This window comes from Fukomys damarensis, unplaced genomic scaffold (genome assembly GCF_012274545.1).
Source record: "Fukomys damarensis isolate Sample0158 unplaced genomic scaffold, DMR_v1.0_HiC HiC_scaffold_34, whole genome shotgun sequence".
In the NCBI taxonomy this organism is placed as follows: domain Eukaryota; kingdom Metazoa; phylum Chordata; class Mammalia; order Rodentia; family Bathyergidae; genus Fukomys; species Fukomys damarensis.
Window position 1 is genome coordinate 24,639,528 of NW_022900946.1, and position 26,751 is coordinate 24,666,278.

Sequence of the window (26,751 nt, forward strand, 5' to 3'; positions counted from 1 at the left end):
GCCGGGCCAGGCCCACACGGCTCGGCTCGACGCCTTCAACCGCACTCCAGAGCCTTGTAACTGGCCAGGGGAAAGTGGACCTAGACGGCCCTGGGCCACAAACAGGTCTCAGGCTCCTAGACCACCAAGCCTGAGCTGGAGTGTGCATTCACCTCCCCTGGTGCAACTGAAGCGAACCAGGGACTGAGTGGGCCGGATGCTGGAGGCCTGTGGATACACTGCTCACCAAGGGCCAGGGCCAGGGAGCCAGGAGGAAGGAACCCTGGGTTCAGGGAGCCCTAAAGGGCAGGCTCCACTCCAGGCCACTGATGCGGGGAGGTCGGCAGCCAGGTCCCAGCAAGGAGGGTTTTGGTGTTTTTTTTTTTTTTTTTTTTTTTGGTACCAGGGATCGAACACAGGTCCTTGTGATTACAAGGCAGGTGGTGGAACCACTGAGTAAATCCCCAGCCGAGATTGTCTTTTGAGGATTGAAAGTGGGAAGGCCTGAGCAGGAGAAGCAGGCTGGTGATGGAGGGCGGGATGAGGAGCAGGGTAGGAGGTTAGGAGCCAGGAGCTCTGGCCCAGCCTTCAGCCATGCTGAGGGGACTGGGCTGGAGGGGAAATCCAACCAATGTGGTCACAAATGCAAACACTTCTTGGGGACAAGTGCACAGGCCAAGCACTTCTGAGCACCTCAGCCTGGGCACTGCCCTGACCTCAGCGGTGCCCTCTGTGCTGGGGGCCCCTCCCATGGAGGCACAGGCCAGCCGACGTCCTTGAGGCTACAGTGTCCGTCCCAGCCCTGCTCCAGGCCTGACAGGCAGAGGAAACATTCACCTCAGCTGGACCAAGCTCGCGAGCAAGCATTCCAATTCCACCCTCTTCCCCACTCCCCTCGATGCATCCTCGCCCATCCCTGATGAACCGGATGATGTCCCACCCCACACGCGTCCTCAGGACCCCCTAAACCTCCATTCTCTACTCTGCCGCGTGTGCCTTTCGAGTTCACGTCTGGCTGCTCCCCCACTGCCCTCAGGAGAAGGACCGTCCCTCACCTGTCTCAGCGCGTCCTGGATATGGCCCACACACTTCGCAGTGTACGGTGACTGGTGTCATTTGTCCCAGTCACCGAGTCACCCCCATTCCACACCGAGAAGCACGAAGGGTCATCCTCTGAAGCCGTGGATTCGCAGGCACCCACGGGATGGCGGACCACTGAGAAGCCCGGTTCCGTTCAGGGTGGCTTCCTGAAGGTGGATTGGAGAGGTGAGGAGGATTTAGCAATGAGAGCAGGGCCTGGGGGCCTGGCCACAGCGGAGGGCTCATACCAGGCTGCTTGGGCACAGGGAAGCTAAGACAAGGCAGAGCCAGCCCCTGCCAGAGCAACTCTCTCCCATGCTACCCAAACCTCCACAGGCCAGTTTTTCCCCTCCAGAGAACAGAAGTCTGTGGCACACTTGGTTTGGGTGGGGGAAGTGCTGGCAGTCTGAGGAAACCATGGAGCAGTCCGGCATTTCAGGCACATTTCCTTTCCAGAAACTTCTGTGGCTCTGCAGGAACCGTTACCCTGGCCTATCAGGTGATGGCACAGACAGGCTATGCAGGGTAATTGAAACTTACAGAGTGGGTTTCCTACTCTAAGCCTGTATCCTCCCACCCTACCCTCGGGAGCAGGGGACATGGCACTGGAGGTTGTGGCTACGCCTCCTCCTCTGAAGTGACCCACAGGGACCCACTCTGAGGTGTCTGTGTGTGATGTCACCTCCTCAGGCTCCCCAGGACCCAAAGCAGTGAGGGTCACAAGAGCAGCCCTGGGGTTAGACACCAACTCAGGGCCCCCACCCAACAGCTGTCAGGAGATCCAGAAAGGAGATCCCAGAGCTGCTGGCCATCTGCCCCTTTCCAGTTCCTCCCATCATGGTGCATACTGATGCCCCTCCACTCTCTTCCATACCAGGACCCGAGTGAGCCTGGTGGGTCCTACAGTCTACCCAGTGGGCTGCAGAGGGACGAAACCGTAAGAGGTTCCTGTTTCCTGACTCTGAGGCCAAGAGTTTACGTGGGCCCCTCTTCCTCCAGGTTTATTTTTGAGGTGCCTCAAGCGTGCTAGGCAAGCACTCTACTGCCAAGCTCCACCTCTAGCCCCGAGAGATTTCTAATGAGCTGAACTTAAATTTACTGGGGCCTGGCTGAGAGAAGTCGCTAAAGCAGGTGGGGCAGCCACCTGCCAGCAGACCAGGTCAGGTTCCTGGTTTCCTGTTAACCACTCCATGCTATTCACTTCTTGTAAGAGCTCAGCTCCCGTAACACAACCTGCCTCCAGGACAACTGTGACCTTGGAAGGCCACCTTTCTCCAGGATGTTGCTCAGACACAATGTATAGAAAGGAACTAAGGCTACAGCCACAGGAAAACAGTTATCATCTTTTGTATAATGCTTTATTCCATTTATCAACAACACAGGGTCAGAAAAACCCAGTGGCAAGGGATCTCTTCATCACAAGAACCTGTCCCAGGCAACTTTTTGTGTCTCTGCTCCCTCGCTGCCCTCTGGAGCCCCCAGTCACTCAAGGTCTGGCTGCTCATGCAGCCCTGCCCCGTCCACGGAAGGAAGGGTAGATGCCACGTGCCTCAGTGCCTCTGCCTGGGCCCCCAGCCCCCAGGTCCTGCTGGAGAAGGGACCTCCTTAGCCCATCGGGGAACGGATCCAAGGAGGGAGGGGGGACCCAAGACAGCTGGTGACGTAAGATCTCCAGGGCTCACCAAGGAGGACCAGGCCTGGTCACGCCCTCAAAGGACTATGGCCTTTTGGGAACATTTCCAAGTGTAACATAATCCACAACGACAGGGTCTGCACCAGCCTTTCAAATGCTGAAGGGCTGGAGTAAAGAAAGGGTGGCAGGGGCTGTAGAGTCACGGTTCCGGGGAAGTGCCCAACCCTAGGGCCAAGTGTGCTGGCCTAGCTCTGTGCACCACACCGCCCTTGATGCCTCAGCCAACCCTCCCTCAGATGCCGGGCACCGAGGCCCTAGTCCTCACTAGAGTTGTCAAACTCCTCCCAATCTGACACACTCATCACCTCTGAGGCAAAGTCTGGGTCAGCCTGGCTGCGGTCAGGGGTTCTGCGGGGCTGCTCAAGGAGCAGGGACCGGGGCAGGGTCAGCACACAGGCCGCTAGGCCTGAGATGGAGTTGTCCAGCTGGGGCCCCTCTTCCCAGCAGTCCTTTTCCACATCGTAGGTGTGCACATAGCCCGTGCGACTGCCACGATTGTGAGAACGGCCGCCCAGCACGTAGATCCTGTTGTCCAGCACAGCAATGCCAGGTTCGCCATGCCCAGCTGGGAGTGGGCAGACAGATGACCACTGTCCAGAGGAGCAGCTGTAGCAGGCCACCTGCAAAGCCAAGGCTAGGGTCAAGGGTGGGCACCTGCTGGGAGAGGCTGCCGGCCCGCTGCAGGCCAGCTGACCAGGGTAGCCCGGAAAAGTCCTGTCCATGGGCCAGGCTGACACTAGCAATGTTTTCTATTTTCAAAACAGTAAACAAAAACACGGGAAAATGTTCAACCTACTGGTAATCAAAGAAATACAAAATCAAAATGCCAACTCTTAATAAGCACCGGGGAAGGAAAAAAATCACGAAATTCAATGCTGATTAAGGTGTGTAAAGCCACACTCGTGTGTATCAAATTGACACAATGTATCAGGAAAGGCAGTATGTATTAAGAGATATAAAAATCGTATCTCCTTGACTGATTAATCGGTTCCTCAAGGGTGTGCAGGTTTAATCTCTGGACTCTGTATTATTTTACATGGTGAAAGTGATTTTGCAGATGGGGTTAAGAATATAGACCTTGAGGTGAGGTTGTTTTTTTGTTTTGTTTTGCTTTTGGGTGAATTTTCTAGGTAGACCCATCTGCAGAAGGTCTCTGACTTAAAATGTTTCAACTTACAATTTTTTTTCGACCTACAATAGTACAACGGTATATATGTGATACACACTCAGTAGAAACTGTACTTCAGCTTGTGAATTTTGGTGTTTTCCAGGCTGGTGAACCATGGTACGATCATCTGTCGTGATGCTGGGCAGTGGGGGTGAGCTGCAGCTCCTAGTCAGCGATCCATCTCGAGTGAGCAACTGAGTCCTGACAGTGTACTGTATTGCTAACCTGTAGGTTAGGCAAGGTGAATACATTTTTTGACCTGAGATATTTTCAATTTAACAGGAGTCTATGGGGACATAATCCTATTATACATGAAGGAGCAACTATAATTGTACATGACCTTGCAAAAGGAAGGGGGAAAGACAGACAGACAGATGGGAGGACAACCTGTTCTTCCTCCTCTGAAGAGGAAGTGTCCCTGAGTCAGGGATGGTGGCCAGGGTCTGAGTTCTGCAACAGCAGAACGAGGATCTTCCTCTAAGGGTCTGTTGACATCTTGATTTAAGCCTCCCAGACTTATAATCTACAAAACTGTAATATGTTAAATATGTTAAGTGGCTATGGCGATTGTTTTTCCTTTTTTTTTGTTGTTTTTTGTTTTTTGGGTTTTTTTGAGACAGGGGTCTCACTATGTAGTTGAGACTGACCTGGAACTCACTATGTAGCCTAGGGTGGTCTCGAACTCACAGCGATCCTCCTGCCTCAGCCTTGAGTGCTGGGATTACAGACGTGCGCCACCACGCCCGGCTGTGGTGATTGTTATAGGAGCACTACAGGATGTGCCGGCCTAAGTGTGGGGGCAGGAGGTACCCTGAATTCTCTGTAACTTCTACTAAAAAAAAAGGGGGGTCTAATGGGGCAGCACTGGGGATAAACCCAGGGAATACTGAACTACATCCCCAGCCCTTTTTTGAGACAAAATCCCACTAAGTTGTTGCCCAGACTGGCCTCAATTTTGTGATCCTCCCGTTTGATCCTCCAGAGTGGCTGGGATGACAGGCATGTAGCACCATGCCTGGCTTTCTGATTGATTTTGCTGCCTAAGTGGGCAGCTCTGGCCCTGGCTCACCTGAAGCACATCCCTTCTGTAGCCAGCATCATTGTTGCTGCCCCCGATCACATACAGCTTGTCAAGAAGGGTGGCCATGCCATGCCAGGCTCGCCGCACTGGCCCGTCAGCCAGGGTGTGCCAGATGTTGCTGCCTGGGTCGTAACAGTGCGTCTCCTTCAGGTAGTCCTCCCCTCTGCGGCCACAAGTAATGTACATCTTCCCCTCCAGCGTCGTACCCGCATGGGCATACACCTGCGTGGAGCAGCCAAGAGAGCAGCAGTCAGCAAAGAGGGTGCAGAAGGGCAGCAAGAAGGGTGGCCAGGCAGCCTCTGCTGAGGCCACTCCCTGCCCCAAACCTGCCTCAGCTGCTTCCTAAGGCTTTATTACTTCCAGACTTGCTCCTTGGGTTCCAAACAGACGTAGCCTTCTACTTGTTGACTCCCACCCTCTGCCCACAGGTACAGACCCAGAGATCAAGCCCAATCTTTGTCTTTCCTTTGCCCCTAAAGGAGTTATCTGCTTGGAGGAGTTCCAAAAAACCAAGGCATCCTTTTCATAGATGAGCTGCTGAAGTGAGCACAAAGCATCCTTTTCTTTTCTTTTTTCTTTCTTTAATCAAGCTGGGCATATCAATATTTATTGAAATACTGAAATACATTTTTCAGAAAGAACTTGATGGTGAGGGGTACTGGGGATTGAACTCAGGACCTTGTGCTTGCAGGACAGGTGGTGGCACCTCTGGGCTAAATCCCTGCCCTAAGCATCCTTCTCAAAGCCAGTCAGGAAAAAGGCCATAGCTCAGGGAAAAGTGGCCCACAGACAGTGACTTCAACCCCTCCCTTGGGCCCACTGTCCAAGCGATGCTACGGACCTTCTGACAGGCCTCCATATCTGTTTTGCCAACCTGAAACTACATGATGTGAGCAGGAAAGAGTAAGAGAAAAAAATCAAATACAGCTGGCCTTCTGCATCTGCAGGTTCAATCAATGGTCGATGGTAGATGGAAAATCTTCTAATATATTGTGTCTGTACTGAACACATGCACTTTTTTTTGCCATTTTCCCACAAACAACAGAGTCTAACAATTATTTACCCAGCATTTGCATTGCAGTGGGCATTTAAGTGAGGTTCGGTGCAAAAACGATGCTATTTTACACAAGGGACTTGAGCTGCATGGGTTTTGGTGTCCTCAAAGGGTCCTGAAACCAATCCTCTGTGGATATCAAAGGACACTTCAGAGGTGGGTGTGTCTAATGCAGTAGGAAAACACAGCCCATTGCTCTTGAGCCTGCCTCTCAACCTCTCCAGGGCTTTCTAGATGTCACATCTCTAGATACCTCCCCAGCAGAGACCAACATTGCTAGTGCAAATCACTAACTCCTGTAATGGGCTCCTCGAACCAATGATGCTCATTTGAAGAGAGCTGACGGGGCTGCTCTGTGTTTAAAGGGTTCCCCTGCTCCACCCTCCTAAGGCCTGTCACGGCATGTATAGTATGGACTGCAATCCTGTGCTATTCTGGAGTAAATGTTCTGTTCTGGAGAGCTGACCTCCTGTCACACCCACTTGCCACCTGCCCCAAATTCCTACTTAATCCCTGACAGCCACCGCTCAGTTCTCTGTTTCCAGTTTTGTCATCTGCAGAGTGCTCTATGAGCGCCGTCAGTGTATAACTTTCAAGAAGGGCTTTCTCGGCCTATTCAGGTTCTCGCAGGCTGCTGCATGCACCTATAGTAGGCTCCTTTTGCTTGCTGTGCATCTACCACAGTTTAACCTACAGAGGACATGTTATTTGTTTACAGTCTCTGGCTATTACCAATGAAACCGCTATTAATAGTTATGTCCAGAGTTTCCATTTCTCTGGGATGAATTCCTAAAATGGCAACTGGTGGGTTGCATGATTGTTGGAAGAAACTGCCAATCTCCTAAGGGTGCACCATTTTATATCCCCACCAGCAAACCTTTCCCCAAATAGCTACCAGAATTTGTTACCACTTTTTTTTTCCAATAGTGGGAGTTACCCTGGGCATAGTGATGCACGCCTGTAATCCCAGCACTCAGGAGGCTGAGGCGGGAGGATCTCAAGTTTGAGGCCACTGTGGGCTACACAGAGAGTTCAAGGCTAGCCAGGGGAACATAGCCCTGTCTCAAAAAACAAAAACAAAACAAAAAAAGGTAAGGGTTGAATTCACGGCCTCACACGTGCTTATGCAGATAAGGACTGACCTACACCTCCAGTTCCTCCACTTTTTATTTTATTCTGATAGGTGGTTCTCTCATTATGGCTTTATTTGCCTCTGCATGTTCTCCTCAGTGGAACGTCTCTTCAAGTTTTTTGTCCTTTTTCTTTTTTGTTTTTTGGTGGTACTAGGGACTGAACCCAGGCTTTTACATTGAGCTACATACATCCCCAGCCGTTTTTAATTTTTGAGGCAGAGTCTCATTAAGTTGCTTAATTGCCCAGACTTGGGTTTCAATTTGTGATCCTCCTGCCTCAGCCTCTCAGAGTGCTAGGGTTACAGGCATGTACCCATACCTGGCCAAGTTTTTCATTTTAAACAGGCCCAATTTATCAGTTTTTCTTTTTACGGTACATGCATTTGAAGTGAAATCTTAAAGCTCACCCGATCCCAGACCCTGAAGCTTTTTGTTTTCTAAAGGTTTGATAGCTCTACGTTTGACTGTATGAATCATTTCGAATTACCTCCGGAAGCACACTCAGCTCCTCTTCCCCTCCACCTCCACAGGTCCCAGCACTGCTGCCTGCCCAACTGCTCACGCTGTCTCAGCCATCTCCTCTGTACAGTGCTCCCTGAGACTCCCCTGCTCAGGACAGACTGTGAAGCTGCCGGCCCGAAGGCCCTACCTACTCCTGCAGCTGGTGCCCCTTTCCTTTAGGGCTCGACCTCGTCCGACACCGCCTCAGACGGACCTTCCACAGTCCATTTCCACGTCCTGCGAGAGCTCCTCCCCCATCTTTGTTTCTTTCATCCCACTTATTACAGTTGTTAACTATTCCACTGATTTGTTGAGTGGTTCATCATTATCTCTCTTGCAAGGCTGTAAACACTTTCAGGGATAACGGCTGCCATTTCTTGTCACCACTGGATCCGCAGCTTGGTTCACAGTAGGTGATTAGTAGTGATTGAGAGACTGGAAGCTAAGCACGCAAAAAGGAAAGTAAAATGCTCCATGTGGCATTGCTCCTTGAAGACCAAGGCTGCCTTCGTGTGGCCAGGCTGGAGAACTGCGGCTTCCCCTCCCACCCCAAACAGAGGGGCCCCCACTGTGCCCCCACTTCTCCGAGGCCCGAAATGGGACCCAGGAGCACCTCCTCAGCACCAGGTCTCAAGGGCTCCCGATCTTTACCATGATATCTTTTCACCTTTCTTCAGGAGAAGATGAGGAGCAAGCCGCAGGCCACAGCTGGAAGCGCACAGTTGTCTGAGAAAGGGTGACAGGACTCAGCATGTTGGCCGGTGACTTGGGTAGAGAGGAGCAGGTAGACCCATCAGGGAGACCCCACTCCTCATAATCTGAGGTCAAAGCATCAGTTTTGGGGTGGGGAGGGACAGAAACGGCAGACAGTAGAAAGAGGCTCCCCAAGGCTCCTGCTAAGGTCCTGCAGTGAGTGCAGGCCATGCAGGTGCGGGGCAGAGGCCTTCGCCTCCACACCAGCCTCTGCTTCTAGGGTGCTCAGGGATCCTCAGAGGTGTCAGCAGGTAGCAGGTGCTCTGCAAGCAGCTGCTGGCACCAGCAGGATGTGCGTATCCTGTCTGCACAGGCTGAGGCTGAGGAAGCAAGGGCACGCAAGGCCTCTTCCTTCCTCCGGGGCCTGCCCATGGCGCGTTTTTTTTTTTTGGCTAGGTTTGAGTACCGTAGAGCCACCAGATGAAGGAGGTGCCTCTCTAAACATCATTTCTGGGCAATGAGCATAGATTTATTTGTTTGTTTGTTTATATTTTGGTACTGAGGATTGAACTCAGGCCCTTGTGCTTGTGAGGCAGGCGCTGGAACCACTGAGCTAAATCCCCAGCTAATGAGCATAACTTTAAACAGCATCAAATTGGAATTCAAATTGGAATAAACAGAAGTATTGGTGCATAGATGCACATGATTTTTATTTTTAACATAAAGAATAGAACCTTCAAAGCAATTTGGCTTCTGGAACACCCTGTCTTCCAGGGGCTGTGAGGGAGAAGTCTGAGCACAAGCTTGTGAGGCAGGCTGCTAAGACCTTTCTTCTCCTTCAGGGTCCCTCTTGTTGGACATTTTTGGAAATGTTCCAGTTCATTTCCGCAGGGCCAGGGTGGCATGACAAAGATCGGCACGTGAGAATCGGAGGGGTACCAGAGTGGTCTCCAGATAGAGGCTAAGGCTTTGGGACCCCACCAATATACTCTGCAGGGTACTGGGAGCAACGTGGCCCTTGCTCCTTGGGCCTAGTTTCCTGATCTGGGCCTTCACACCTGGGTCTCCAATGCCCAGAGCACCCAGGGAAGGAAACCCAGAGGGCCCTCCTGGAGTGCTTCCTTACCTCCCTCTTGAGCGGGGCCACATAGGTCCAGGAGTTGGTGGCAGGGTCATAGCGCTCCACAGCATTCAGGTCATTGTGGTAGTCACGTCCTGCCACTGCATAGATGTACCTGCCCACAACGCACACACACAGGTCTGCGTGCTCCTGCTGCAAGGACTGGATCTGGAACCAGCGGTTATGCCGAGGGTCGTACCTTTGAGGGGCGATGGGAACAAGGTATAACTGACCAGGCAAGCCGCGGGCCCTGTGGGCTCACAGTGCCTGCTCCCACCCTTCGGCCCATGTGCTGCAGCCCGGCCCGAACACCCTCCACCTCGGCAGCCCCAAGCCAGAGCACAGAACATGCTGACCCACTGCCAGGCCAGCAGGATGCCACACCAGAGCATGGGCACGTACTCCCCATAGCCAAGAAGGTATGGCTAGGAGCCTCTTGGGTTCTGCCCAAGATGCTGGCACCTTCCAGGTGTAACCTCTGGAATAGTTTCTCGCCACCCAACAGTGCACCCCAGGCTGCCCACCTGCTATTCCTGTGCCCACTTCCACCTCATCTGTCTCTCTTCAGACAGACTTCAGGTAGATCCTCTCTCAACTGGATGAGCACCCCGGTCCCCCCAGAACACTCCATTATGTGGCTGTTGCTCAGATGTGCCCTCTGAACAGTAACCACCGTGCCCTTAGCCTTGTCAATATTCGGCATGTGCCAGGCCTCCCCCGGTCCTGCTTCATGCATCTGAAATAGCTATCTTGTTCTTACCCTGGTTCTCATGGCTTACCCACCCCCGAAGACCCTCCTATGGAAGGGAAGCCCTCCTACCCTGAACTGTGGGCATCATGGAGGCAGGGTCCTGCGGGATTCCAGGAACGTCCCATGGAAGGGAGACGCAGGGTGGCTGCAGGAGGCCGATGAGGCTGGCGGAGTCTACCTGGGCCCAGGAGGGTAGCTGGGCTGAAGCCGCCTGGACATACCGGCTGCAGTGATCAGCAGCTCGCGCCCAAGGCTCGCGGAGAGGGAAGGGTGCTCCCAGCGGAGGCAGGGGCACTGACCTTTGCTGACTTCTGCTGAGCCCAGCACCTCTGTTACTGTAGCTCACTCTCTTGACATCAGGGCCACCACCTCACGTCCCACTCACAGTGCAGCTGTCCCCAAGTCACAGCCCTTTCTTCTTCCTCCTTGCCTATTTTCACAAAAAGGTCTAAACCCCAAGCAGTGGGCCTCACTCTCCCCCAGCACAGAGCCCAGGGGCCCCTCACCGCGCCCCCGGACTGGTCGGGCTGCCCTGCCCTCTGTCCTGGCCCCTTCTGTCTGCACAGCACTCCCACGGCTGCTCCCCCGCAGTGACTCAGCCATTTGCTCTCCGCTCCTCCTGCACTGCGGGCCCACGCTGCCCACGCTCACCTGGACTCTGCAGAGCCCAGGACTCCCCTGCCGTCTGCTCCGTCTGCACCAGTGAGGTCCCAGCTCACACTCCCAGACCCAAATGGTCCACAGCCCACCCCGTGCTCGCCTCACTTTCTCGGGAGCCTATTCCCTTTCTCTCCATGTCCAGGCCTGGCCACGTACAACACACGCAGCTGTCCTGCTCGGTGAATAGAAAGGACCCAGGAACCACAAGGGTCCAGGACCCATGAACCTGATGCCCTCACTCTTTTCCCAGTCCATGACCGGCCTTTTTCCCTGGAGCAACCACCCAGGTGCCAGCATCTGCCCAGCTCTGCTCCTGAAGCTCTTTGGTCAAGGGCCCATTGACAATTACAGCTTCTTTCAGATAAATATTTTCTCTTTGGCCTAACCCGTGAAGAGATTAGTTTCACTTCTCACCTACAGCACAAGTCAGACATGCCCTGCAGCTCCTTTCTCCTGCCCATGCCCCTTGGTCAGCCCCGAGGAATACAGGAAACAGGTGCCTCGGGAGGTGCGGCCACCAGCAGGGGACACACTGACCTGCCCATCTAGCTGGGTGTCCTTGGGCATCACTTTAATCTCTCCTCTTCTGTGCTTTCCCAGTGGGGTGATATCACCGGCCCAGAACACGTCATGAGGAATTCATGAAGAACAAGGTGCATAACGGTTTCCTTGTTAACTTGTGGCGGGGCTGGGGGGTGGGGAATGGGAGGTGCCTGAAAGACCAGGGTTCGCTTCTGCAGCCCTAGACTGCAGGGCAGCATCTGGCTCAGGTAGCCAGGTACTATCTACTGAGCGAGGAAAGCAAAGGAGTAAGACTACCAGTAAGGAGTTCACTCGTTCCCTCGACAAATACCTCAGTGCTCAGTGCAGGGACTCCAGAGGGCCAGGGCACTGACTTCTGCGGCAGAAGGGGAAGCAGGCAGACAGAGCAAACAAGCGCGCTACAGAATTCCACATCCCAAGAAGAAACAAGCGAGGCAAGCAGGGTGACCAGCCAGGCGGTGGGGGCTGGAAGGGCAGCTCTTTGCAGTGACCCGGAAAGGCCTCCTGAAAAGGCAGTGTCTAAAACCTGAATCAGGGACAACAAGCCAGAAGAGGGTGTGGCTGGGCCCAGCGGCCTGGGCTCACAGAGGCCCTGTCACCTGGCTAGACGGGGCAGTCACTGCCTTTCAGCAGGTGCCATGCGCTCCTTTGAGGAACCCGTCCCCTGCCCCCTACCCTCCTATTCTCAGACTAAACCACATCTGCTTTTCCCACCAGAGGGAGACAAAACCCTCTGGATGCTTCCATTTGCTTCCCGCTGCTCTGCCCTCAGTTTCTTAGGCTGAGTTCATTTGATTTTGTGGCTTCATATTTAAGCAACCACACACATTCACAATGACACCACTTGTCAATATTTAGTTTTGTGGATTTCTTATTTCCCTCCTTTGCCCTCTATCTGACCTCATTTGTTTGTGTGTGGTACTAGGGACAGAACCAAGGGCCTCACACTCTGCCACTGAGGTACATCCACCTCCAGTCCTAACTTCTGCTTTTATTGGATTAATTTTCCATTTTGTTGGACCAGAACCACAAATAGTATTTTTTCTAAAAACTATAAAGCTTTAGTTTAGTATTTCACATAAAAATAAAAACAACTTTAGTCACTGCTATGAACTGAATGTTTGTGTTCCCCAAAACTCCTGTGTTGAAACCCTAATACCCTAACCCTAAAACCAAGTGGAGGTCTTGGAGATGGGGCCTTCCAAGTTAATGAGGTCATGACAGCAGAATACTCATGATGGGATTAGCGTTCCTTTGAAAGGAAGAGACTCGATCTCGGCATGGCAGTGCAGGCCTGTAATCCCTGTAACCAGAACTTGGGACGCTGAAGTGAGAAGATTACAAATTGTAGGCCAGCCTGAGCTATACAGCAAAATCCTGTCTCAAAAGACAAAAACAAAAAATAGGGCCAGGGATTTAGTTCAGTGGTTCCACCACCTGCTTCATAAGTGCAAGGTCCAAAGTTCGATCCCCCAAAAAGGAAGAGACTAGAGCTTCCTTTCTACCATATGAAGACACAGCAAAAACAGTCTTTCACTAGGACTGGGTCGTCAGGCATCATGATCTTGGACTTCTCAGTAACCAAACTGTGAGAAATACATGTGTTTGAGATACTCAGCCTAAGGTATTGACTAAGTAGCCTGAATTGACTAAGATAGTGACTTTAATCCAGATTTTTTTTTTTTTTTTGAGACAGGGTCTCACTATGTAGTTGAGACTGACCTGGAACTCACTATGTAGCTCAGGCTGGTCTCGAACTCACAGCAATCCTCCTACCTCAGCCTCCCCATATCCAGATTTTTAGATTGCAGGACTAATGCAAACTCACAGATGCAAACTAGAGTTGGTACAAAAATATTTTGGGGGGGTCTTTCCTAAGTTTAGTAGTTTTTTTTTTCTGTATATCCACAACCTAAATATTTCCATGACTGTTAATGCTTTTAAAATTTATGAAAACCTTTTAAAATTTAAATGTAAGTCACAATATTCATAGTTATGGAAATGCCTGAGGAAACAACCAAGTTATTATTTTATGTAGAGTCAGAGAACATGGCAAGATAAGACTGGGTACTTCTAAGCCCAGCACACAGCCAGTGTTTCATACTCACAGAGCTACGGCTATGGAAAAGGCACAAAGAACATTGTGGGCAACGGCAATGGTCTAAACGTGGGATCCTGATCTCTTCCTGTGTCTTTCTTTCTCTGGTTCAAGATATAACCCGTACATACTTCCAAACCAATGGTCACCACATCGCACCACCTGATCAGAGATTTTAAACTTCCAACACTATAAGCTGAATAAACCTTTTTTTGTAAATTAGTTGTCTCTGGTATTTACTGTAATATGAAGGTGATGCATACAGTAATATAGGTGCGATCAAAGACAGAATAAGAGAAAGTGGTGTCATGGAGGCAAATGTAATTTGCTTCAAGAAGTAACTTCACGTGGAGTTTCTGTATCAGAGCTTTATGATACAATCTGGTAGGTACAACTCCTCAGAATATAAACCCTAATTTACTGCAAAAACTTCTTTTCTTCTTTTCTGATGGTCTATAGCAGCGAAGGTGAAGCTTTTTAGAGCTTTCAAAAGCTGGCTGTGGAACGTGTGCTAAAGGTTCACCATCACTGGTCTATAGATTCTAAGGTGGGTAAGTTATGAAAGGGGAAAGAGGAGAAAGAACGGAACTCTTAGAACATTCAAATTAAAAGACTTAGGACTGGGGGTACAGCTTAGTGGTAGAGCTTTTGCCTAACATGCATGAGGCCTGGCTTTGATTACTACAAGAGAACCCACCCCGCCAAAGAAAATCAGATTAATTTGAAGTTTTGAGTTCACTTGAAGCTTTCCATCTGCAGAGAGGACAGCACCAGGTTAGGGAGCAAGCAGGCACGCCAGCAGGCTGTTGCCCTCCCCACCAGCTCCACACTTTGAGAGGCAAGTTTTGCCATCTCCATCTGTCATCACCATACAACTCTGACTGGAGTCTGAGACTGGGCTTATTGATCACAGCGGCAATATCAGCTTTGTGCAGAGTTTGGCTCTGGTCTTACAGCACATGCCCATGAGAAGGAATTTGGCCCAGTGTTTTGAGTGAAATTGAGATCAGCCACACATAACAGGAGGCCAGGGTACAGGGGCAGCCAGAGTCCCCAAGTGTGACCCCTAGGGACAGCCCGGTAGAAAAGTCCAGCCTCCCTGCTGGGTGAATAGTTACTTCTACCTTCTATTGACAGCCAGAAGTAAAACATTCGGGAAGGCTCTGCTTTGTAGTTCTGCGGGTTTATTTAGGTAAGGAGGCCTGGCTTTGGCCCCACAGCTGTAAAAATGAGCCCCTAAGAAAAAGAAACTTTGAGACTGGGCCAGAATCTGGCAAAGCCATATCGACCGGTATTTGGTTAGAGAGGAAATGAAGGAAGTTATTTCCTCCTTTCTGAACTCTGCTGTTTCCCCTATTTCACTAAAACACATTACTAGCCAGCTTTGTTTGAATTTCATTAGTTTAACAAAGAAGACTGCTTTTGAGGGGTAGGAGAGCAGAAATGCCCGAGGAATAGGCCTCTCTTCCTGAGTCAGGATCACTATGCTTGCCAGGCCAGATCCCACCCTGACCCTTACCCTAGAAGACAAAACACGAACATGAACTGTAAGCAGCTAGCTCGTGGTGCCAGAAGCAGATGGCAATCTCTGTGATGTCATCTCTTGTCCTGCAGGGTGGGGAGATTTCCCACACATGCCAAAGTATGGTGGTAGCAGTAGTGGGGGGACTGGAAACCCAGTGGAAGCTGAGGTCATGGAGACGATCTACTGGCCCTTGCTCTGCCAAAGAAATGGATCTCTGGGATCACAGGTTAGTTGATCAATAAAGTTGGTGGAATCCTGCAGACCAAAGCAACCCAAAACAACCATCTTAAAAAACTACCTCCTTTCATGAAAACTTGTGCCCAACTCCTAGTTGACTATATAGCCAAGAGGGATTTGGCAGGAGACTCACTGGCCCTTCCCATTTCCCTGGGTAAACCTGTGTACTCAAGCTGGCACAGCAGTAGCAAGCTATCCTCCACCACGGACTGGAAGTCAGGAGAGAGAAGAGCAGAGCAGACCAGCAGGCAAGCAGAAACAAGACACAGCAAAGCTCAAGAGAGAGCAAGACGGAGTAGCTGCCCTGTCCAGCATGCCCCATTCCTTGTACTCAGCCAGCCACGTGACTCTCTGCATACACAACTCAGCACTGCCTGGCAAGGGTGGGCAGGCTGGATTCAGGATGAGTGGGATTCTGAGAAGGAGCAGGGACAGAAAGGAATGAGCAGAGTCCTGGGCGCATTTTCCTCATCTCACTGTGGTCCCCAATCTCTGAATTCACCTGGACTTTATTCTATAAAACAGGTGAATACCTGAGGAGCTGTGAACTTCATGTAAAAAGCTCATGTGGGAACTGGCTCCACGGTGATGTGGCACTAGAACATGTCCCCGATCAGCCCTCTTACCAACTTTTATACCACAACGTCACCTGTAGACAAAGGTTCCAACAAGTGCCCTTTCGTACCTCCAGCATCGGGACTCGGCTCGGAATCCTTGGATGTTGTTGTCCCCTCCGATCAAATACACAAAGTTGTTGAGCACCGCGATGCCCTGGTTGGACATGCGGGGGGCCAGGGAGGCAGTGAAGTGCTTCCACTCTCCCAGCAGGGGATTCAGGTACTTTGCTTGGTCACTGAGGACTGTGGACGGTGTGGAGTGAATACCTCCAAAGCCCACAACGCATTGGAAGTCCGAGCGTAGCTCTGTCTGTGGGCCCTGCAGGCTGGGCTGCAGACTCTCATTCTGGTGGTACATAAGGGCGCTGGCCACTGTGTCCCTCAGTGGGCTGGGATCCAGCTTGTCGTGCAGCCGCTGGAGGACATCGGCTTCCATCAGGGGAAACCGCACTGTCTCAAGGAGTTTAGGGGGTTCATGCAGTGAGATCTGGTCAGCCTGCACCTGCTCTAGGGTATAATGGTAGAGCAGGGCTCCCTCATACACCTCTGTCTCACAGGACACTTCCAGGCGATTGCTGCTGAGGAGGGAGTAGACCTTCTCCAGGGGAAGCTGGCGATACTTATCAGTCCTTGAGAAGGCCACAAAGTTTTTGAGGATGTAGGTGTCCAGCTGCTCGATCAGGCGGCTCAAATCAAAGAGCTCTGCCAGCCGGTATACATCAAGGATATTCTCCTCATCCACCCAGGACATGAGGAAATCACAGCAGAAATGGATAATTTCTGGGATCTGCAAAGACAAGGACAGTCACTCAAGCTGACAGGTGGTGGGTTCAAGCAGACTAATAGCAGAAATATGGCTTACAAGGGCTGGGTCTAGCAGATGGTACCCTGGGGTGGGGGAAAGAAAGAACCCCTCTCCCAAACCATCTCCCTCAACTGTCCCCAACACAGATGACAGAATAACTGCAGACTGTCTGGATTTATTTATTATTATTATTTTTGGTAATGGGGATCAAACTCGGGACCTTGCACTTGCAAAGCAGGTGGCGGAACCACTGAGCTAAATCCCCAGCCCCCAGACAGTCTGCATTTAAATCCTGGCTTGGATATGTGCCAAATAAGCCAAGTATGGCGCATTCCTACTCTCTTTGAGCCTCGATTTCCTCATCTATATAAAAGGAATAAGGTGGAGAGAAATATATTGAGAATGATCAAGTGACACGAACTACCGGACACTTAAGAGCATACTTTGGATCAAAAGTACCTGCAAGGGCCAGGGATGTAGTTCAATGGTGCTGTGCCTACCTGGCAAGCACAAGGTCCTGAATACCATCCCAGGTACCAGAAAAAAAAAAAAATTAAGAGTACTAGTCCTTCAGAGAAGCAGAAATTAGCATCCACAGTGACTACATCAGACATCCCTGATGTGGAAGTGGCCAGGGACCTCTTCCTGCCCCTACCCTGAGCTTCTTTAGAAGAGTCTCCCTCTCCAAAAGTGCTGGGACTGAAAACACACTCTGGACAAGAGTTCCAGTGGAAGTTACAGGCCCACAATACCACCAGGACTCACCAGGACCAGGCCCTGTGCCACTCACCACACACTCAGAACTGCCAGCAGAGTATCTCCAGATACTTGGCTAGCATACATCCCAAGACCCTCACTCAAAATTCTTGAAAAGCTGGCACACTGTCCTGAGGCCCCCTGCCTGAGTTGAAAAACCCACTGAACTCTGTAAGTACAGGGTTCCCAGGTGTGCAGAAGCACTGACGGGTAGGCAGGAAGACAAGTGAGAAAATGGCACAGCAGTGGGACAGAACTGAGAATCAGGCCACAGGGCTCTTACGGTTATCCAAGGACACCCTGGGTTTGATCAGCAAAGCATGGCAGAAATAAAGGAGCCAAAGAGAAGGGCTCCAGGGAAAGTGCCTGGGATAATATACTAAGCGCTGACTAGTTCTTTAGGAAAATAAACTTTTAAAGCTGGGGTTGTGGCTCAGTGGTAGAGCGCTTGCCTAGCAAGCTCAAGGCCCTGGGTTCAAATACCCAGTATTGAGAGAGAGAGAGAGAGAGAGAGAGAGAGAGAGAGAAAAGGAAAATAGGATTTTAGAGTTTCTATAAAATTGGGAATATAGTCAGCCCTCCCTATCTGTATGTAGGTTCCACATACAAGGATTCAACCTACTACGGATGAGAAATATTTGAGTCTGGGCACAGTAGCACATGCCCACAATCCCAGCTGAGGCAGGAGGATCAAGAGTTCAAGGGTAGCCTAGGCCACTAGATGAGATCCTGGCTTAAAAAAGAAAAGGATATGGTAGGGTATATGCAAACACTACGCCATTTTATGAGACTTGAGTATCCTCGGAGTTTGGTATCCAAAAGGAGTCCTGGAAGCAGTTTCTCAAGGATACTGAAGGATGACTGTACTGACATATCCAGTATCATCAACTAACAATTACAAGTGTAGGAATTTTGCTGGTATTTGAAGCCTATCAATAAACATTAAAAAAAAATTTTTTTTGTACAGGGATCAAAAAAATGTTTTGTTTTATTTTGTTTTTAATTCTAAAGAGAGCTCCTACTTGCTGGCTAATGGACACCTGAAAACTGTCAGAAGTATGCCCCATAGGAGATGTCCCCAAGGTGCTGTTAGGTCCCAAAAATGTTCACTTGACCATCACCTATTTTATCCCATAAGTCACTTCTGCTTTGTTTCTTCTTAAAATCTTGTTTCTTACGTGTCATGTACCTGGACCCTAAAGACCAGGTAAAATGTGAGAGCCAAGAGCCCCAAGTGGGCTTGAACAGCAGCACCCTGAAAAGAACCTGGCCTCCCATAACAGGACCTCTGTAATTTCTCTCCTGTTTTTACAGCAGAGGGCCCTGTGCTGGGTGGAATCTCAGAGGAAACAGCCAAGGCCCACAGTTGCAGGAACCGCAGGAGAAAGTCAGAGAAGGGAACACATTTGCTTGGGGTGACCCAGTGAGAACAGTTTCACTGAGACTCAGACCCAGGTTTCTGGGCACACCTAAAGAGTTAGATCCTAAACTACTCTAGGGCATAGCACACAGGAGCAAGCCGTCAACAATAATTTATTACAGAAACAATTTATTATTGTCTGGTAGGCCTATGCACTCCATATTGCCATGCCAAGCAGAACTTCCTTTATATAATATCATGTTTGTTTAAAATGCAATATGTTAAAATCATACAGGGAGGGGTGGGGGAGAATGAGAAAAGAATTCAAGAAACCAAAAGGATTCCCAGGAGCAACGGCCAAACCGAGGAGGACTGATGTCTCTGAGCTGAGGGGTGAGAGGGAAAGCGGTGCTGGGAAGGTGATTTAGGGTCAGTGTGACAGCTGCACCATCACGAGTTCAAGGCCACCTCGAAAAACTTATGGAGACCCTTTCTCAAAATTTAAAAATAAATTGAAAAGGGCTGGGGATACAGGTTCAGTGCTCCCTGTGTCCAATCACCAGTGCCACAAAAAAAGAAAGAGAAAGAGAGAAAAAACAGAAACCATCTGGGAGGCAGAAATGGAAAGATAGAAACCAGGACAAAGGTCAAGAAAATGGAAACAAATAACAAAGATAGGCATACACAAGATCAAAGAGGTGATTTGTTCTAATTTAAATGTCCTAACTTAAACAGGAAATGAAGAAGGTCAGGGGACCAAGATTCTAAGTTGAGGGCACCGTCAGTGATCACGGGACACGGAACAGGGAGACTCAGAAGAGCTCCAGAAGTTGGCAGGTGTGGAAGAGAGGGACAGTCACTGGGGCGCCTGGCGTGGGGGTAATGCTATGAGGCAGCTGAGGAGAGGCAGTATTGGGAGGTCAGAAGCTCAGATGAGAGTTCCCAAATGGACAAGGACAGGAAGAGAAGGACAGGAGAGACCTCTAAACCAAAGAACAGGGGAAAATTGAAAACGTTGCCCTGGCTCAGTTCCACCTACACTCATGCAAGTACCTTAAGTCAAACTGTGCTCAGATTAGCCCAACAAGCATGTACAGAACACCTCCTACATATGGAGCCAACCTGAGGGCAGCAGGCCATGGGGCACTGTGCCAAGTGGTACCTAGAAATACCCGAAAGAGGTTTTCTTATGACAACTTTCTTCAAATTGTCCTAAACATGATCTCATCTAAGAAAAGAATCAGAGTGATGAACTCAGCATAGTATTTCACTTTCAAGAAAGGTGGGAAGAGGACTGGGGATTTAGCTCAGTGGTATCACACATGCCTCACAAATGCAAGGCCCACAGTTTGATCCCCAGTACCAAAAAAAAAAAAGTGACTCAACATATTGACTTAACTTCTGATTGGGAGCTGAAAAGCACCTGCAGGCCCAGTTCTGTGTAACTGCACTCACACCACAGAGATTTAACTGCACCTTCTGAAGCCTGGGCCCCCTAAGGGCATCTGGAATCCCCACTTGACACAGCAGGGCCATGGAAGGCCACCATTTCAGACTCAGAAAATTTTGGGTTTTTGTTTATTTGTTTTTGAGACAAGGTCTCTGTAGTTCAGGCTGGCCTTGAACTCACTATGTAGTACATGCCGACCACATCCAGCTAGAAAACTTTGACTTCTATAAAAAACGTAAGTATTAAAAGGGGGAAAGTTTTAAAGAAATGGGAGCAGGCCAGGTGTGGTGGCATAGGCCTGTAATCCCAGAACTCCAGGGACTGAGGTTAAGTTTGTTGCAAGCTCAAGGCCAGTCTGGGCTACATGGTGAGCTTAAGGTCAGTCTGGATACATAGTAAGGCCCTGACTCCGAAAAGAAAAAAAAAAGACAGAGAAAAGCAACCAAAAATAGAGAATGGGTAGAAAGCATCGTGCGTGTGCTGCAGGGCAAGGGTTACTCAAGAGCTGCCAGAATATCACAGAGCACAGGCCATTACACACATATCATCCTGGGTCAGCCCACTTGTGTCTGTATAGAATCTTTTTCCTGGCAGAGTAGCCAGGCCAGGAAAAGGAAACAGTAAAAAAGTAAAAGAAAGTGACAGGAAGCCGAACCCAAAGGGGCATCAGGAGCCATTCTGCTTTAACTCCTAGGTCTTGACACAGGGTCCCGCCTCACTCCTCCATGGCTTTCTTTACTGCTTGGTGTCCTGGCCCTCTGGAACTACGTTACTCCAATGTCACTGCTCAGTAGGCATCTTGGGTGTTTGAGGGTGTGGATCTGCCTTGCTGAACACAGTAAACCTCACCTGAAGCTGGCAGGCAGCAACCAACGTCTCCTGTACATTGCCAAGGCTGAGCTCCAGCTCAGAGGTGTATATAAAATGCAGAATTTGGCACATAGCATTGTAGGATACACCGTGGATCAGGACCTCTTCCTGCTCCATTTCCTTCAATCCTCCAGCAAACATTCCTCTGCAAAGTAAAGAGAGAATGCGTGGGGTTATACTGATCAGGACACCACGCCAGGCTGCAAAGAACATTCAGAGGAAATCAAGCAGCAGTGACAGGACCGGTACAGGAGCAGATGAGCCAGTAGTACACAAGCTGGAACGCTGACTACTCCACGCCTACAGACGTCTAACCAAGCCTAGGCAGCCATCCTAGAAATTGCCATCTCCCTTTGCATGGGTCCCCAGGAGTCCCACATATGCCTTGTAAGGGCAGGCCTGGGTCCTGCTTATTTGCTGCTTTATCCATTAGTTTAGTTTCCAGGTCAAAGCAGCAGCAAGTCCAGGGCACGTCTGAAAAGTATGGTAGCAGGCAGTGGTGGCCCATGCCTGTAAACCAGCAATCTAGGAGGCAAGGCAGGAGGATTACAAGTTGGAGCACAGCCTGGGTGACTTAGTGGCCATGTTTCAAAATATAAAATAGAGAGAGGGCTGGGGATGTAGATCAGTGCAGAGGCCCCGGGTTCAATCCTCAGTAGGTAAAAGAAAAGCAAAAAATCTTATTGGGAAAGAAGTAATAAATCATCGCATCCATCATGTGTTATTGATCTCAAATGCCAAGTATCATTTATAATGAAAGAGAAACAATGAAGTACCCTGGTACGACTACTACATACAAATAGGACAAATAATATAAAGAAATAAGGAAAGGAGGAAAGGACAGAAGGAGGGAAGGAGGAAAGGAGGGAAGGAAAGAAAGAAAAGAAAAAAGAAAAAAGAAGCCAAGTCAACCAGGGCCAGGGATTTGGCTCAGTGGTGTTGCCTCGTGCCTCACAAGTGCAAGGTCCCAAGTTCAATCCCTGGTACCAAATAAAAGAGGCCAACCAACTAACCGACCGACCGACCGACCGACCAGGTACTCTGGATGGGGAAAATGATGGGCAGGAACTGAAGAGGGCATCTAACCTGGGATTAACCTAATGCAGCGCTAGCAGGGGCAAGCACGGGCCCCTCCAAGGAATCTGAGATTTAAGGGTGAGGCTGCAGGGGAGGGCCTCCCAGGCAAGGAGACAGATGTACAGGTCCTGTGAGCCAAGAACTTGGCGCTCATGGCAGCCCAAAGAGGAAGCGAGCAGGTGAAGCAGGACGAGGCAGCGTATCTCTAGGGCAATGTAGAAGACACAAGAATGAATTTAATAGCATAAGCTGACAGCTAGTTGGTTAAAAAGGAAGAGGAGCTGAAGGGGCTGGAGTTGGGGGGTGGGTGGGAAAACGAGCTAGGCAGGGAGCTCCTTGGGATGACTCTGGCCCTGGGGAGTGGGGAGTAGCTGAAAACCTGCAGCTGAGTCATGTGGGGACCAGCAGAAAAGAAGCTGATGACAGACTGATTCCAGAAGAACCCTGGAGGACTTGCAGCCCTTTTCAGGGTAAAGTATACGGGCAGATAGGGACCCCTACTGATGCAGTAAAATTCAGGAGGAGCTAGTTTAGGGAGGACAGCTGGAGTCCCACTGTGGCATGGTCAGCGTGAGATGCACTGCCCCCCATGGATACCCATAGCCCCTTGAATAGTCATATTCTTCATTTTGCTTTCTTCTTACTCCACGATACATCTTGGAAGCACAACCTAACCCCAGTACACAAGCTGCCTCACTCTCTGTAAAGCCTGTCATCACTTTTTGGTGTGTGTATGGCTGGGGGGTCCTGAGGATTGAACTCAGGACCTTGTGCTTTTGAGGCGAGGCAGGCGCAGTGCCACCGAGCTAAATCCCCGGCCCGTCACCACTTATTTAACCTGTGCATCAGGTTACTTCTAATCTTCCTGTTATTTCAGATAATGGACAGCCTCACCCCCATGACACACTGCATTTCTGACTGTCAGGAGTAATTCCCATGAACACAGCTCCTGGGACATTCACTCACTCTGACAGTGTTGCCTGACTGCCTTCTTTTATCAGTCCCCACAGCAGGGCTGGTGTTGCCTGCCTCCCATCCCACCTCATAAACCAGAAAGAACCAGTTCCAACTCTGCCACCAAACACAAGACAGAGCCGCGTGTAGTGGCACATGCCTGCAATCCCAGCACTCAGGAGACTGAGGCAGGAGGATTGCCACAGGTTAGTGGCCATCCTGGGCTAGACAGTCAGTGTCATTAAGACTAGCCTGAACTACATAGTTGTCTCAAAAGACAAAAACCAAAGAGAGATTCTCATCATATGTGTAAGAGCCATACTAAAGGCTTTTGAATGTGTGCATTTTCTTTTGAGAAAAAGAATGCTATGTAGTCCAGGCTGGCCGAGAGCTCCTGCCTCAGCCTGCTGAGTGATGGGACTACAGGCAGGTACCACTGTATTTGGCTACTACTGTCTTTTCTGAACTCTCCAGAATGTTGCCTGTTTTCTATTAGACTTTCTTGCCCACTGGAAGAAATGTGCCCATTTCTAGATAAGCTGAATTTTTTTCCACCTATTGATTTTTATTATGATTTCCGCCATGCAGGAATTTGTCTTTAACTTTTAATGTAGTCAGTTTATCATTTCCTCTTCCTTTTTTTTTTTTCCTTTCTTTTTTGGTTTCTTAAAACAGGGTCTTGTTATGTAGTTCATGCTGGCCTTGAACTCAAGGCAATCCTGCCTAAGCCTCCCAAGTGCTAGGATCACAGGTGGCACCATGCCCAGCTTTTTCTTTTCTTGCCTCTAAATTTTATGTTAAAACTAGAAAATCCATTTTTGAGATGTTAGAAAACATTTACTCATGTTTTCCTTTAGTTTTTATTTTTTTAGTTTTTGTTTTTGGCATAAGGTAGGAAGCAAAAGCTTAACTTCATATTTTTTCAGACAGCAACTGATTTAGTCTGTCTCTTCCTTGATTTATGATGCCAATTTTAAAGAATCACCTAGAGTTCCTGATGTTTGCAATGTTTATGAATCTCCTAGTTTTTTTGCTATAATCTTTGTTTCTTACTCAACAGGATGCAGTTTAAAATGCTACAGTGTCACAGTACATCCAGTATAGGATCACCTTAATTTCCAGACCACTGCTTTTGCATGTGCCTGTGTATGATACTGAGACCCAAACCCAGGGTCGCACTTGCACATGCTCTATCACTGAACTGCATGCCTGGCATGTCCAGCTCTTTTTTTTTTTTTTGGTACCAGGGACCAGCTCTTCAAAAAAAAAAAATTTTTTTTTTTTAAATTTTGAAACAGGGTCTTGCTAAATTACTAAGTTGCCCGGGCTTGGTTTGAATTTACAGTCTTCCTGCCTTAACTTCCCAGAGTGCTGGGGTTACAGGTTTCCCCACCAGACCTTTTTAACATTTTGAGACAAGGTCTCATTAAGCCGCTCAAGCTTGCCTTGAACGTGTGACCTTTTTACTCAGTCTCCCAACATCTGGAATTACAGGTGTAGGTCACTGTACCTGGCACCACTGATTACTTTTTTAATCTGAACTTTGGAATCAGTTTGTATAATTTTTCCCAATAAACTCTTTTAGGAACACATTAAACATTTAGATTAATGTAGAAAAAGTTTTCACCTGTGCAATAGACAAGGGGGACTTCTGTATGTGTCCATCCACTCTCAGGGTATCTTTGGAGGTCTCACAAGTCATCCTACAGACCTCATCAAGTCTGGTAAATTTATTCCTACACGTTTTACCAAATGTGTCCCTGTCCCTTGAAGCACTCTGCCATGAATTTTGTACCAGTTTGGACCTTCCAGAATTGCACTGCATGTACTTACCCTGTCTGATTCCTCTGTCCAGCAACTCCAGGATCCATGCTGACAACAACAGGGACAGGGACACTGAGCACTGATCCCCAGAAAAGGGCATGGGTACTTGGACCGATGCAGATATAAACATCTTAAGACAACGTCCAGTGCATGGACCTTAAATGTACCCCAAATGGAAGGGGGAGGAGAGATGTAAGACATTTGGAGATAATTAGGAAAACCTGAACACAGACAGTGTCAGGAGAAATTATGAGATGACTATAAATTTTCTTAGACTTACAATGGTGTTAAAATATGTTAGACGCTAGAGGTGGTGGCATATACCACTAACCCTAGCCTCTCAGGAGGCAGGAAGATCATTAACTTGGAGGCCAGCTTGGACAACTTAGCAAGACCTGGCTGTCTAAAAATAATAAGTAATAAGAGCTGGATGTGGTGGCACATGCTGGTAATCCTAGCTCTCAGGAGGGTGAGGCAAGGGGATAGTCATGAGTTCAAGGCCAGCCTGGCTATATAGTGAGTTCAAGGGCAGCCCTGTCTCAAAAAACCAAAACAAACGAAAAAGTAAACAAAATAAGAAATAAAAAGGGCTGTGGATGTAGTTCAGTTGTAACCTAGGTTCAATCTCCAGTCCACACACACAGAAAATACGTTAGAGAATGTCTTTAGGAGACGCACGAGGTAGGGAAAGTGTCACAATGCCTGCAGTTCCCCTGAAGTGAGTTACAAAATGCTGACCCAGGCCAATGGCACAAATACTCACTAAACTTATCTTTCAACTGTACTGACAGAGCAACATTTTAAAATAAAAATTAGGAAATAAAAAGAAAAGCAAACACATGTCCTCCTTTTTAATTTTAACCAAAAATAGGTATTTACTTCTTTATTATACACTTCCTGATCTTATGTAACTCAGACATTAGGTACATCTGGGCACAGTAAAGCCTGGACAACAGGCTTTTCTCAAAAAAAAAAAAAAAATCATGTCAAAACAAAAACTTAAACTGGGCATGGTGATGCACACCTATAATTCCTCCAGGACTTGAGAGACTCAGGCAGGAGGGTCACAAGTTCAAGGCCAGCCTGAAAGCCAAATGGACGGGGGAAGAATATATAGATATTTTGAGATTACAAAAATCTGAATATGGATTCAATATCAGGTGGAATTATGAAATGACTATAGAGTGAAACTATCTCCAAAAAAAAAAAAAAGAAAGAAAGAAAAAGAAATCCTATCACATGCTACTAAATCAATCAATCTTAAAAATATTATGCTAAGTGAAGCCAGGCGTGGTGGTGCACACCTGTAATTCCGGCACTCAGGAGGCTGAGGCAGGAGGATTGCTGTGAGTTCAAAACCAGCTTGGGCTACACAGTGAATTCCAGGTCAGACTCAACCACATAGTGAGACCCTGTCTCAAAAAAACAAAAGAAAAACAAAAAACAAACAACAACAACAACAAAATTATGCTAAGTGAAATAAGCCAGGTACAAAAGGACAAATACTGAATGATTCCATTTATGAGGTACCTAGAATAGTCAGATTTGTAGAAACTGAAAGTAGGGGCTGGGGGAAGGAGATTAAGAAGAACTAGAGTTAAGAGTTGCAAAGTTTTAGATCTGCAGCATGAAATCTGGATTTTTCATGACTAGGTGAATGTACTTATTAGCGGTGAGCTGCACAGTTAAAAATGGTGAAGATGCAGCCAGGCGTGGTGGTGC

The 26,751-nt window shown here is 48.9% G+C and overlaps 1 protein-coding gene across 6 annotated transcripts in view; it reads right to left on the reverse strand.

The window, feature by feature from the left end:
• Window positions 1–2,408: 2,408 nt before the first annotated feature.
• Klhl22 (kelch like family member 22) overlaps window positions 2,409–26,751 on the reverse strand; it is a 31,816-nt gene continuing 7,473 nt past the window's right edge. For 5 of the 6 annotated variants that reach the window (XM_010620736.3, XM_010620738.2, XM_019207016.2 and 2 more), the window contains exons 4-9: window positions 21,154–21,319; window positions 16,002–16,720; window positions 10,323–10,427; window positions 9,509–9,701; window positions 4,990–5,223; window positions 2,409–3,372 (exon numbers count right to left, since the gene is read on the reverse strand). In XM_010620736.3, coding sequence (XP_010619038.1) covers window positions 3,007–3,372; window positions 4,990–5,223; window positions 9,509–9,701; window positions 10,323–10,427; window positions 16,002–16,720; window positions 21,154–21,319 — 1,783 coding nt within the window. In that variant the 3' untranslated portion in view covers window positions 2,409–3,006. The remainder of the gene's footprint in view (window positions 3,373–4,989; window positions 5,224–9,508; window positions 9,702–10,322; window positions 10,428–16,001; window positions 16,721–21,153; window positions 21,320–26,751) is intronic. The other variant, XM_010620739.3, reaches the window with a different exon arrangement.